The sequence below is a fragment of the Drosophila arizonae genome, chromosome X (assembly GCF_054131065.1).
Source record: "Drosophila arizonae isolate 15081-1271.41 chromosome X, UAZ_ARI_1.0, whole genome shotgun sequence".
NCBI classification, from domain to species: Eukaryota; Metazoa; Arthropoda; class Insecta; order Diptera; family Drosophilidae; genus Drosophila; species Drosophila arizonae.
Window position 1 is genome coordinate 5,901,703 of NC_142927.1, and position 13,293 is coordinate 5,914,995.

Here is a 13,293-nt window from a genome sequence, read left to right on the forward strand (position 1 = left end):
CATACCCGATAGCTACTCGATAATTTTATGTTCTTGGTAGAGCTTTTCTGAGAATTTCAAATGGGAAAACAAACGGTTTTGTGTTTGCTTCTCTGTTTATTCAATTATACCTACGTTGTGTATGAAAACTAACATTCGTTTATTCTATACGCATAAAATTACAACAGCCAAACGCTTTTTAGTGCACCGTCCTGTTGTTTCCATTGTCGTGCTCACACACATTATTCTGTTCGAGTTTGTTGCGCCGGCGAAATTTAACGCACAAAATTTCGATGATCCATGGCACAGCGCAGAGGGCCATGAAGACGTTCAAAATGTGGAAAACCAACAAATAGTCTTGTGTTCGATCTCGTATATAACCCACGATTGGACCAATTATAAACATTGCGTTTCCCTGCGTAAACATAAACAGACCGTAGCCACTCGCAAATCTGCGAAAAACAAAACCAAAAACAAAATCTTAAGTTATTTAGTTCTGGCAGTTTAAAATAGAGTTACCGTACCGATCTTTTGGCAAGTAATCGGCAAACACCAAGGGCAGCGGAACATGGATCCAAGTGCGCAAGAAGCCAAGCACGGCTGTGATGCAGGCCATCCCTACGAAATCAGTAATGCCGTTGAAAGCTGTAGTGATAAATAAATAGACTAATTTATTTAGCATCATTTGTATTCATATGCCACTTACCAAATCTGGTGAAAACAGTGAAAAGGGAACCAGCCAAGTAAATGTAACGTGCAGGCACTTGAATGAAAATCGCAGTAATTGCTAAAAATATGCGAGATAGCAGATCCGCAGCGGCGCCAATAGCTATGATATTTGCAGTATCAGGCTGAAAATTCAATAATAATAATAATAATAATAATAATAATAATACATATTAATAACGAAAATTAAATGAACTGAACTGAATTTGATGTGAACGAACGAACTTTCAAGTTTTTCGTCGACACTGAACTCTAACAATCTCTCGATCTGCTGGCAACGCCAATAAGAAACAACGGTTCTTTTTCGACCGAAAACTGAAAAGTCGCGCGACCAATTGTCTATTGATCTCTTTTTAGGCTGCAATTTTAGCTTGCTGCGACTGCGTGCGAATGAGACAATTAGACACCGACTTAGCTCTCTGCCTATAAAAAACGGCCAAAAAATCTGCCGGCAGAGGCTGCTCGCCAGAAAGTCTAGCAAATTTAATCACTTTACGTTTGGCCGGCACCGAGGAAACACTTTTGTGAACAATCGTCTCGTTTTTTTTTTTGTTTTTTTTTTTCTTGTGAATTTAAAGTGATATACATATAAAGACTTAAAAATTTTGCTAAGAATGTGTAAGTACATCAATACATGTAGAAATATTTTAGCATACATTTTTTTGTGTATAAAAGTGCTTTGCTATGAACATTGTTTAAAGAGGCAACAAAAAAAAAAAAAAAAACGAAAAACAAATATAAATCGAATTTATAAAATTCATACACATATTTCTCTAGAATTTTCAAATGCTCATTTTAATGTGCTCGCGCATGCTTATGTACGCAAGTGCGCGCAAACGCAAAGCAAAGTACACACAATAAGAGTGAATGTGGTGCAGCTCTAGGCCTGCGCAAAAGTTTGCCGCGCGGATTCAAAATGGTGGATGGCAAGCAGAGACTTCTGTGGGCAAACGTTTGCGCGTGTGTGTGTGCATGAGCATGGGCTGCCGTTTTTGTGTGTATGTGTGCATAAGAACATTTTTACGCACACGCAGCTAAAGTAAATGAAAGGTATATAAGGGCGCGCATAAAATTGTAATTTGTGCAAATAAGAGCGAATTTAATAAAATGCATAATTGAAATGAAATTAAATACGAATATAAAAAGACATTAAATAGAGTAAAAAAAAGTTTAGGAATTCTTGATGTTTGAAGTTAGATGAAATTATGTAGGAAAATAAAAATGCAAGTATATAAAGTGCAGAATAAAAATGGACGACAGCTCTACACATTTGCAAGTACATAACAGAGAATTTAATACAATCAAATTAGTGAAGGAATTCTCTGCTTTGTGATTTTATGTAGGAAGTTAAGTAAATGAAAAGTATAAATTCTAAATTGTGCAAATAAGAGTGAATTTAATAAAATACATATATGAAGTTAATTTAAATACTTATATAAAATGAAATTAAATAGAATAAAAAATAAATTAAGGAATTCTTTATGTTTGAAATTAGGTGAATTTATGTAGGAAACTGAAAAAGCAAATACATAAAGAATAAAACTGGAGAACAACTCTAAAAATATGCGAGTGAATTTAATAGAATAAAAATTAGTGAAAGATTTCTTTGTAGGCAGGTAGGAAAAAAGCAAGTTTATGAAGTGCAGAATAAAAATGGCGGACAGCGAGTACCACACATACATAGCAGTGACTTAATACATACACACATATGTAAGTAAAGGAATACTTGACGTTTGAGGTTGTGTGAAGAGTAGAAAAATCACAAATCGAGTGTATAAAGTACAAAATCAAAATGGCGGACAGCTCTGCTAGCATAGAAAAGTACATGTACTCAATACAATCAAATTAGTCGTAAAGGAGTGCTTGAAGTGTGAGGTTGTGAAGCTTAGTAAAATAAAAAATAAAATAAGTCGAGTATAATAAATGCAGAACAAAGATGGCGGACAGCTCTTCACATTCAGGAGTATATAAAAGTGAATGTAATAAAATCAAATTAGTAGTAAAGAAATGTTTGACGTGTAAGGTTATGTGAAGTGATGTAGAACAATGAAAGGTAAGCCTATAAAGTGCGCACGCGTGGCAGTAAATTTTTGAAATAGCTTAAATAAAGTGAACATAGTATAATAAAATATGCGAATAGCTCTGAACATTCGAGAGTAAATAAAGTGAATAATCCATAAAAATTAGTGAAGGAGTTCTTCGTTAGGTAAAGCTATGTAGGAAAATGAAAAATCGAGTATATATTATGCAGAATCAAGATGGCGGAAAGCTCGACACATGCGAATTTATAAAAGTGAATTTAAAAAAATCAAATTAGTAGCAAAGGAATGCTTGACGTTTGAGGTTATGTGAAGTTTTGTATGTATAGAAATGAAATTAAAACTCAAGTATAGTAAATAAAAAATCGAGATGGCGGACAGCTCTTCACATTCAAGGTAAATAAAATATAAAATCAAATTGGTAGTAAAGAAATGCTTGACGTGTAAGGTTATGTGAAGCAATGTAGGATAATGAAAGCCTATAAGCATATAAAGTGCGCACGCGTAACAGTAAATTTTTAAAATAGATGAAATAAAGTGAACATAGTATAATAAAATATGCAAGCAGCATTCGAGAGTAAATAAAAGTGGAAGAAAAAGCAAAATTATAAAAAAAAAAAAAATAGAATTTAATACATTCAAATAAGTAAAGAAATTCCTTGTTAGGTGTGAAAAAATAAAGTATATAAGGTACAGAATAAAAATGGAGGATAGCAAGTACATATATGCACATATATGCAATGGAATGCTTTACGTTTGTGGTTGTGGGAAGTTGAGTAGAAAAATGACAAATCGAATATATAAAGTGCAGAACCAAGATGGCAGACAGCTCTGCTAGCATAGAAAAGTAAATTTACTCAATGCAATCAAGCTAGTCGTAAAGGAGTGCTTGAAGTGTGAGGTTGTGAAGTTTAGTAAAATAAAAAAATTGAAAATCGAGTATAATAAATGCAGAATCAAGATGACACATGCGAGTAAATAAAAATGATTTTTAATAAAATCAAATTAGTAGTTAGTAGTTAGTGATGTAGGATAATGTAAGGCAGGCATATAAGTGCGCATGCGTGACAGTAAATACTTAAAATAGCTTAAATAAAAGTGAGTCTAGTGTAATAAATTATGCGAACAGCTGTAAAAATTAGAAAGTAAAAAAGTAAATTAAATATAATTAAATTTTTATTAAGTGAAGTTATGTAGAAGAAAATGTAAGTATAAACGGTGCATTTTCTGATTAAATATATTATATTATTTTATAAAATTAAATTTAACAAAGCACAACACAAATTGCGGCCAGCCTACAAATTCAAAAAAGTGCATTCATTTTATTAGAAGAAAATTTGCGAACAGCTCTAGACATTTCTGCGCATGTTAAACTGAATTTAAGTCAAGGCGAAATGGCATATGAAGGGGAACGAAAAACCAATATGGCGTTGCTTCAATAAGTGCAAATGATGTATATGTATGTGTGTGTGACAAGTATATTAGGAGAACGCGTTAAAGGAGAGAATCAAGATTGTGGATAGCTCTACACATTCGTGTGTATGCATACATAGGGGAAGGCAGAAAGGAGACTGAAAAACGAAGTACATAAGCAAGTTAGAATTTGGAATTTGCAAGCACGTGGCGACGTTCGTGTTTATAACGAAAGGAGAGAAAAAGAAGGAGAAAGAAAATATCATGATGTTGCTTCACATGCATATGTGTGTATGCATAGTAAATGTAAAAGTATACAAGGAGAACGCGTGAAAGGAAAGAATCAAAATGGTGGATAGCTCTACACATTCGTGTGTATGCATACATAGGGGAAGGCATAAAGGAGACTGAAAAACGAAGTACATAAGCAAGTTAAAATTTGGAATTTGCAAACACGTGTGGACGTTCGTATGTATAACGGAAGGAGAGAAAAAGAAGGAGAAAGAAAAGATCATGGTGTTGCTTCACATGCATACGTGTGTATGCATAGTAAGTGGATAGTATGTGAATGCAAAGCAAAGCAAGGAATTAATATGGCGCACATCATTGCCTTGTACATTCGTGAGTTAATTGAGATTACGTGTACTTATAGGGCAGAAGGAATTGCGAAATATATAAAAAGCATGCGTGATAGCTAAGATTAATAATTGTGAACAGTTCAAGAATCGTGCTTAAGTAAAATTAATAATTAAAATTGAATTTAGTACAGTCAAATCAGTGAAGAAGTTTTTGTGTTTTAGGTTAGTCGCAGTTGCATATGAAGGAGTATGAGAAAGAAATATAGCATTGCTTGACATGCTAATGCAGAGAGGGATGAAGCAAAGAATCAAAATGGTGGGCAGTGAATTTAATACAATTAGATTATGAACGGAGTTCTTGATGTTGAGGTTAGGTGAAGTCATATTGGTAACGTAGGAGGATGAAAAAATAATATGGCGTGACTTCAAAGATGATAGAATGACGAGAATTCCAATTCAACTCGAGCTTATGCAATTATTTAATATACTATGACTTACTAATACAACTATATTAATATAACCTACCTTGCTGTAACCCAGTTCAAACAGATAAGACGGGTGTATGGTGAAGAAGGCGATGTCCGAGTATAGAGCGAACGTGATGCCCAGCACGATGTTAACGTAGATGGGTTGCTTGAGGAGCGGCAGATCGAGGAAATCGGCAATGGTGCCCCAGCAGCTTCGCTTGACCACAGCACTGCCATCGGATGCATTAGCCATCGGATTCGGAGCGTTGACAATGGGGTCGCTGACAATGGAATGGCGTCGCGATGCCTGCAGGCTGTGCTGCATCTGTGGAGACGCATCGGTGACAACTATTGGGCCCGACCAGTTGCCCAGACTGGTGATGCTGGAGGAGCGACTGGAAATTAGCTTCAGCATGTGCTCGTCCACGTGCGAGACACGACGTGAGCCCAAACGCGAAACTGGCAATGAATCGGGAACCGCCGCAGCCCCGCCATTTGTCTTTGGCCCAAAGTCGAGTTCTGGTATCGGTGTCAGTGGCGTCTCTGGCTGAATGTGCACCACGACCGTTGGCTGAACAATAGGCTGCAGCTGCTGTGCCTCCTCCTCGACAGGCACGCGCCGCATATGCCACTCGACGGGATGCATGAGCAGCATGCCCAGCACGGCGTGCGCATTGATGCCCGTGAGCACCAGGAGGCAGCCACGGAAGCCGTACGTCTGCATCAGCATCTGCATCAGAATGGGATAGACCATCGAGCCGAGGCCAATCAGCGACTGGGCGAAGCTCATCCACATGACGCGATTCTTCACGAAATAGTTGTTAAACGACGTATAGCTGGTGGGAATGATTAGGCCGAATCCGGTGCCCTGCAACAAACTGAATGCGAAGGTCAGCTGCAGCGTTGTATTGGCAAACACCTGCATGCCCGTGCCCACAAAGTAAAGGATGCCACCGGCCAAGCCCACGGGCCGCATGCCAAACTTTCGGAACAGCGAGCCGGAGAAGAGACCCGCAAAGCTCAGCGAGCAAAAGAATGAGCTGGTTATGATGGCAATGGCGCTCGTCTCGGCGCCGATGCTCTTCAGGAAGTCGCCAAAGATTAGGCCAAACGAGGGCAACGCTGCCAGGCCGCTGATCTGTAAGAAAGCGCCGCACATGGATCAGATCAATATTGATAGATATATAGATATTTATAGAGAGAGAGAGAGGTATACTTATACATGTACTAAATATAATATATATACTATATAACTCTCCTCTCTTCTATGTGCAGTCTACACTTACGAATGGCAGCGCCATGCCAATGCAGACGAGTATGCCCCAGCCGCCATCAGGGGCTACCCATTGATAGGATTTGGATTGAGCTGTCGGTGCTGTCGGTGCTGCTGCAGTCATCTTAGCTGCTCGGAAGTCGTCCGGTAAGTGAATCGCGCCGGGACTAGATTGAAGATCTCATCATCCGTTTGCCTATTAATCATCAGCATCTGACTGCTGACGGCTGACAGTAGCAATTAGTTTGAATTGTGATGCTAGTTTAAGCCATAAAAACTGAAGGAAGATTAGATTAGGGCCAGCTAAAAGTGTGCCTCCTCTATGGATGCTTGGACAGCACCTTACACTGTGATGGCCGTGTCAAAACTTCCGTGGCAAGCCCCATTCACATAGAGTAGTCTCTTTCAGATGGGATCTACCTTTTATTTACCATCGGTCCACACGGTATTCTCTATACCCCGGACTCATTGAAAACGCCGAGTTGGGGTATAATGGTTCTGAGAGAGTGAGTGGAGGCGAAGTGGTAGAGCCCCAAATAAAGTGTTTGTATTCTTATAAGATTATATAGACTTAATGGACTTTACCATGCTCTCGTCTATGAGAGCTTGGGGATCTTGTACAATGCGTAGTACGAGCTTTTGATTTCTTTTCAATAACTCCCATTTTGGTATCAATAAACAGATATAATATATACCCCAAGTCATGTAGACTTCTACTTTATTTATATAGGTTCCTAAAATGAATATATTAGCATCCGAGTTTGGATACCTCCTCTCCGCTAAAATAGACAGCTCTCTAAATATTACAGGGTATCTCCCGGTCGCGTGTTTCTCCCCTAACAACGCTCTTGTTGTTTTCTTTCTGGCAAAACATGCAATTACAGCTCCAAGAATTCTTGGTATCAACAATCATCAGCTATCATTTAGAATATTTTCCGTTATCAGTCAACTATTTACAGTGCCAACAGCGTTCGGTCTGGTTGTTTAGATAAAGTGCCATCTCTCTGAAATCCCCGTGAGATTTATAACAAGTGCATGGAGCCTGAAGCCTCTTTCCTCACTAGAAATGTCGCTGGAGACTAACGGGCGTATAATTTATACCAATTTAAATTTATTCTTCACGCATTAGGGGCACTTTTTAGCCAGACGTACTCTCTTGGTTGGTTTGCTCGCCAATTTTATGGCCGGCAACCGACTGTGCCCGAGATCTCTGCCATGTAATAATTATCATTATCATTATCATTATCAAGTTCGTCATATTTGCCATATGGAAAGAGACAGTGATTGCTTTACAATCGAGTTGATTTTACGGAACCACCATTATCGCTTACAATTTGCTTTTCTATTTCAAACGGCCTTCAACTGTGCGGGGTCGTGCGACTGCTCGACTGCTCGACTGGGAGATACCGGCACCGATATCTGCCTGAGTATAAAATCATTTATATCCGACTAGGAGATACCAATTGCCCCAATTGAAACTGTCGTCTGTTATTATATCACTTTATTTAAATTTGATAATATATCATCTAGTTATATATACATATATATTTATTTATATTGTATATATGTTATGTATAAGGCAATATCGTCAATGCATATCCAAAAGATAACACTGTTTCTCTAAATATAGTTACTATATTTCTAAACAAGTATACAGTAATACATATCATATATGTTAGTTATATACATACATACATGTACATATATATATATATATTCATAAAAAAAAATCGGGTTTTATATACTACACACAACATATTCCTTTCAAGTTTTTAAGTACATACTGTTTTGTGAGTTTCCTAATGGATTAAATCATTTCAATGTTTTGTGTTAGTGTGGGCGTGGCATATAGCTGCCATATATACTATATTGTTGTAGCCCAATCTGAACAGTATGCTTTTTGGTCATGGCATTTTCTATATACTTAAGCAGCATTTATTGCTTTCCGTTGTTCTTTTATCATGTTTCTTGTCATTGTTTTTCTCGATTTATATATATCTTACAATAAGGCATTATTTCATGTCCAGCAAAGCATTTGTTTAGGCACAGCTATACACATACACACCTGTGTAGGTGTACTTATCGTGTTGCATGTTAGTTGTCTGGCAATTTATTGGCTAAATGGAGAACCTAATACAGATGCATATATATATATATATATATATATATATATATATTTGTAGTTAACATTTTGTTGCTCGCTTCTGGTGGGTTATTTTCATTCAATTTAATATATATTGTATGCCATTATCTCTTTCCATCCTTCTCTTCTATCTCACTGTATCCTTTGTCTATCTCATTGTAACTCGGTTAGGCTGCACTCCGATAGATGATGGTTACGCCCACTTTTTCGCTCTCATTGTGTAACTCCTTCTCTCTTATCGCCTTCTCTATCTCTTGTTGGTTCTCTCCCTCTTGTATCATTTCTCTATTGTTCAATATCTCTTTCATTCCCCCTCTATAAATTTTGTTCTTTTCCAACTTTTTATTTCTATTTCTATTATTTATATCTCTCTCTTTATCTATAGTGTACTGTCTTTCTCTGTATATATGTTTATCTCCCTCTCTCTCTCGCTCTCTCTCCCTCTTTCTCTACTCTCTCTCTCTCTCTCCCCCCCCCCCCTCTTTCACTACCCTCTCTCTCTCCCACACCCCTCTTTCTCTACCCTCTCTCTCTTTATTCTCTCTCTTTCTCTCCCTCTCTCTATATATATATCCTTGTTTCTTTTTGTCTTTCTGTATCTGCAATTATATTTCTGATTTTATGTCACTTCTTCCCTCTCTCTATGTGCATCTCCGATTTCTACTTTTATTATATAAAATTTACATATATCTCTCCCTAAATTTCTTTCATTCTCTCTGTCTCTGTATAGTTGTATATTTCTTCTAAAATACATTTCTGTAACTATCTCTTCCTTGCCTTTATTTCCTTCTCTCTATATCTCCATCTCCATTCGTCAGTACCTTGTTCTATCCATCTCTCTGTCTCACTAACTAACTCTCCTACTTGCCTTCTCTTTCCTCTCTCTTTGTCTCTCATTGGCATTTGCAAGTTTAGTTAACCTTCACAGCTGCCAGCAAATTTGTCTGGGAGAAGTGTGTTTAGGTGTATATGTATAAATCCTGTTTCAATATAACTTTATTTTGTTAACTCAGTTCATTTAACTTGGCTTCTGGTTCGTGTATATGTTTGTAAATGTTTCTATAAATAGGCATATGAATCAGGTGTAAATTGGTAAAACAATTCCATTTCCAGTTTAAGTGTGTTTTTAGCTCTTTTCTATAGTTAGGTAAAGTATATATTTATATGTATATATTGGTTTTATGTAGATATATTTTTAGGTAGCTCATGTTGGTGTGTTCCGTGGTCGTTTCAAAAGTATATATAAACATGTATATTTGTATATCAATTTTAAAGCCAGTTTTTCATTTATTGTTGGTTTGATTTGTTGTCGTTGTTTTTTTGTTTTTTAATGCCTTTTGTTCATATTAATATTGTACAGCTTTATTTTTGTGTACATTGTAAAATATGCTCGCTTTACGTTCTAACTTACAAGCTATCTTTGAACTATCACATACAAGTTCATACAATAAGTAAACAAAAAAAAAAAAAAGAGTTGATAAAATAATAATAGAGACTAATAGGTATGAATGATGTTAAAGCTCGTTCCACTAACAGATCTCAAGTGGAACGAACTTTACACACATATATATATATATGTATATATATAGTAGACTGGCAAATGAGAGTTTAATACAGTTAGAGGAGAGGGTTACACAGTGCAATTGCTATATTATTATTATGTTTTAATTATTATTATTATTTTTTTTCTTGGGCTATTTAGTATTTTGTGTAGTTAGTTAGGTCAGCTAACACTCTCTGTAAATAGCCCGCAAAGACGTACTTTTATTAAGTATCTATGTATATGTTAAGTAAGTATTAAGTAGTTTGCATTTGATGAGTTTTTCTTATATTGTTGCTGTTTTCATTCTGCATCTCTGTTAATTCTCTCTTGATCTTTGGCCTTCATATTACAGCTTGACATCCTGGCCGGCTGGCGCTGACGCTGACGCTGTGCCAGCTGCTCCGCTTGCTTCAGCTGCGCCCTCCTGTGCCACATCGGCGGTGCGGCGACGCGACTGGATAAACTCCACCAAATACTCAATGCCCCAGGCGACGGCGCAGATCATAATGCAAACGCTCTGCGCGTGAATGCAAATGGGATAGCTCTCGGTAAGATCACGAATCAAACCTGAAATCAATCAATTAGTTAATTAGTTATAAACAAATTGATGTTATATACAATCTTATAGATCTCACCAATCAGTGGCCCGAAGCTGATGACAAACAACGCCTTGCCCACCAGATGCCAGCCAAAGGCCGAGGGCAGCTTTTCCAGCGAACAATACTCGGAGACGGTCAGCGTGAAGTTGCTCAGCGCCGAGCCACGGAAAAAGCCGCAAATCGATAGCCAGACCATGAGCTGTGTCCAATCCGTTTGCTCTGCCATAACTGCAAGGCAAATATAAACATTAGATGGATGATGGATGATGAATGGACTGGCCTCCAATCTATACTTACTGGAGCGCGTGATGGCCACAAAGATGATCGAGATCAGGAAGATGGTGCGTTTCCTGATCGTGGTCCTGTCGAAGATGGGCGGCAGTACGATACGCGCTGCGATGTCCGTGATGGCTGTTATCGATAGACAGTAGGCCACATCCGCCTTGGAGTAGCCCAAGTTGGCAAAGAAGAAGGGCGTCACCATTTTGAAGTTCATCTCGGCCACGTAAAAGATGGACAGGCCGAACAGCAGATTGAGAAACATCTTGTCCTTGAGCATGGCAATGTCGAGCAGATCGGCAAAACGACGCCAGAAGCCCGGCTTCTTGGCATTCTTCTTGGCCTCCTCGTCGGCGAGTTCGGTCTGCTGTTTCTCCAGCTCGGTGGGTTTCATTTTGATGAAGCTGTCACGATGTCCGCCCAGGATGCTGCCGGTGGCGGTGCCAACGCGTCGCAGCTCCAGATCATTCCGCTCGAACTCATCGTCGCCGGTATTCAGATGCACCTGGAGTATGGAGCCGGTGAAGTCCATGTAGGACAGATTCGAGGTGACGGACGCCTTGCGGCAGCGCAGCTGCGTCGTATTGATCTCCGCCTGTGAGGGATAGCCGCCGCTGCCGCTGCCCACGTCCGCGGACTGCACACCAGCCAGGGACATGATGCGCGGAAAGGTCGGCCGCTTGGTCAGGCCCAGTCTGGAGCCGTTCATCGTGTTCATGGCCATTTCCGAGTAGTTCTTGCGCATCGACGGATGGCCGTGCTGATGGTGATGCTTGTTGAAGAGCAGCGTATTCAGCTCTGGCAGCGCATCCTCCTCGTTGCCATCCTCTTTGATCACATTGAAGGTGGGCGCCGGATTCGCTGCTGCGCCAGTGCCGGCCGTCAGCTGCGGCTGCGGCGTCGGCAGCGCCGAGATGCACATCAATTCCTCGTCATCGAACTCCTCCTTCATGTGCCACTTGACGGGCTGCAGCAGCACCGAGCCGACAATTGCGTTCAGCGCCACGCCCGACAGCAAGAGGACCGCACCACGAAAACCATACGCTTCCAGCAGGATTCGCACCAGTTGCGGCATTATCAGCATGCCCATCGCCGTGCCCGCCATGGAGAGGCCCACCGCCTGGCCGCGCTTATGCTTGAAGTAATGATTGAGTGCCACAAACGCCGCCGACGTGGACAGCCCGACGCCGATGCCGTTGATCACACTGTACGTGCTCAGAATGTGCGCCATTGTCGTTGCCGGCGAGGTCAGGGCCAGGCCCAGGCCGCACAGCAGGGAGCCAGCGATGGCCACCTTGCGGTAGGAGAACTCCTTCAGCAGCGGCCCCACAAACAGGCCCGAGAAGTTCATGCACACGTCCATCGTGCTGATGATGACAGCGGCTCCAGTGGTGCCCACATTGAGATCGCGCAGCGTGTCCCCAAACAGCAGGCCAAAGGACGGCTCAATCGAGCGAGTCGCCAACTGTAAGCAAGAAGTAAATGGACTTTACCAACTGTTATCTCTTCAAGCATTAACTAACTAGAGGCTACACAACCTTGCAGCTAGAGGGGCGCTTTAAGTGAGTGACATGCACTAAGCTCTTATATAAGAGCACTGAAGCAAAAGTTCTTTCGAGCGAAATGCGTTATCTGAACAGCTATTGAAGGTTCCGGTCTCAAATTGATAGCACCGGTGCCTATGCCTGTACCCAAACAAAGCTGGCGCTTAGGCATATGCAGAGAGAGAACGAGAGAGCGGGAGATTCACAGGTGAGCGAGATGCTATGCTTCAGGTATCAGAAATGGACGGACGATAAAGAGTTGACAAATTATAAGCAATTTTATATGACTTCTATATTAAGTTATAGCCAATGATGGAGGCTAACTTTACCTTACTTTTAAATATAAATATTTATACATTATGATCTTCATGATTGACTGATGTATATATGATTGATTATATATTTAAAGTCATATTGTGAATGATTGAGTGAAACTGTTTATCGCTTTTGATGCTTCTTTTGGCTATGAATAATATGTTTACATATAGTTCAGTCAAGGTTGTTGACTGATTGATAGATTGAACAGTATATGTAAAACAGTTAGTAATGATTGATGGCTTAGTCTATTGATGGATTGACTAACTAATTGAACAGCTAACTAATACATTTAATTAAATTTTCTTTTGATTGAATGTTTGGCTGGCTTAAAAGACTTGCTGATTGACAGGGGGATTAAGTACAATTTATACTGATTGATCGGTAAATAATTA

At 39.6% G+C, this 13,293-nt stretch overlaps 2 protein-coding genes and 1 long non-coding RNA gene across 6 annotated transcripts in view; 1 reads left to right on the forward strand and 2 right to left on the reverse strand.

Annotated features, from left to right (window-relative positions):
- Positions 1-76: 76 nt before the first annotated feature.
- Positions 77-6,623, reverse strand: LOC108619388 (monocarboxylate transporter 9). Its single transcript, XM_018015952.2, has 5 exons — positions 6,489-6,623; positions 5,261-6,340; positions 686-830; positions 504-624; positions 77-431 (listed from the first exon to the last, which is right to left on the reverse strand). Exons 1-5 carry the CDS (start codon positions 6,597-6,599, stop codon positions 179-181), a joined length of 1,710 nt encoding a protein of 569 aa, XP_017871441.1. The 5' UTR covers positions 6,600-6,623; the 3' UTR covers positions 77-178.
- LOC149267824 (uncharacterized) lies at positions 3,163-6,609 on the forward strand. Its single transcript, XR_016270992.1, has 4 exons — positions 3,163-3,949; positions 4,018-4,778; positions 5,276-6,412; positions 6,478-6,609. It is a non-coding gene; the product is annotated as an uncharacterized LOC149267824 (long non-coding RNA).
- A 1,338-nt stretch (positions 6,624-7,961) lies between the features above and the next one.
- Positions 7,962-13,293, reverse strand: part of LOC108620072 (uncharacterized) — a 28,048-nt gene continuing 22,716 nt past the window's right edge. For all 4 annotated transcript variants that reach the window (XM_089473952.1, XM_018016941.2, XM_089473951.1 and 1 more), the window contains 3 exons: positions 11,058-12,504; positions 10,797-10,988; positions 7,962-10,728 (listed from right to left, as the gene is read on the reverse strand). In XM_089473952.1, coding sequence (XP_089330078.1) covers positions 10,508-10,728; positions 10,797-10,988; positions 11,058-12,504 — 1,860 coding nt within the window. In that variant the 3' untranslated portion in view covers positions 7,962-10,507. The remainder of the gene's footprint in view (positions 10,729-10,796; positions 10,989-11,057; positions 12,505-13,293) is intronic.

Bases quoted from the DNA above. Each gene is read 5' to 3' on its own strand.
- LOC108619388 (XM_018015952.2), bottom strand. From the start codon at position 6,599: ATGACTGCAGCAGCACCGACAGCACCGACAGCTCAATCCAAATCCTAT. The intron at 831-5,260 runs GTAGGTTATATT...TTGAATTTTCAG, and splicing joins TTGAACTGGGTTACAGCAAG to CCTGATACTGCAAATATCAT. The intron at 625-685 runs GTAAGTGGCATA...TTATCACTACAG, and splicing joins CACTGTTTTCACCAGATTTG to CTTTCAACGGCATTACTGAT.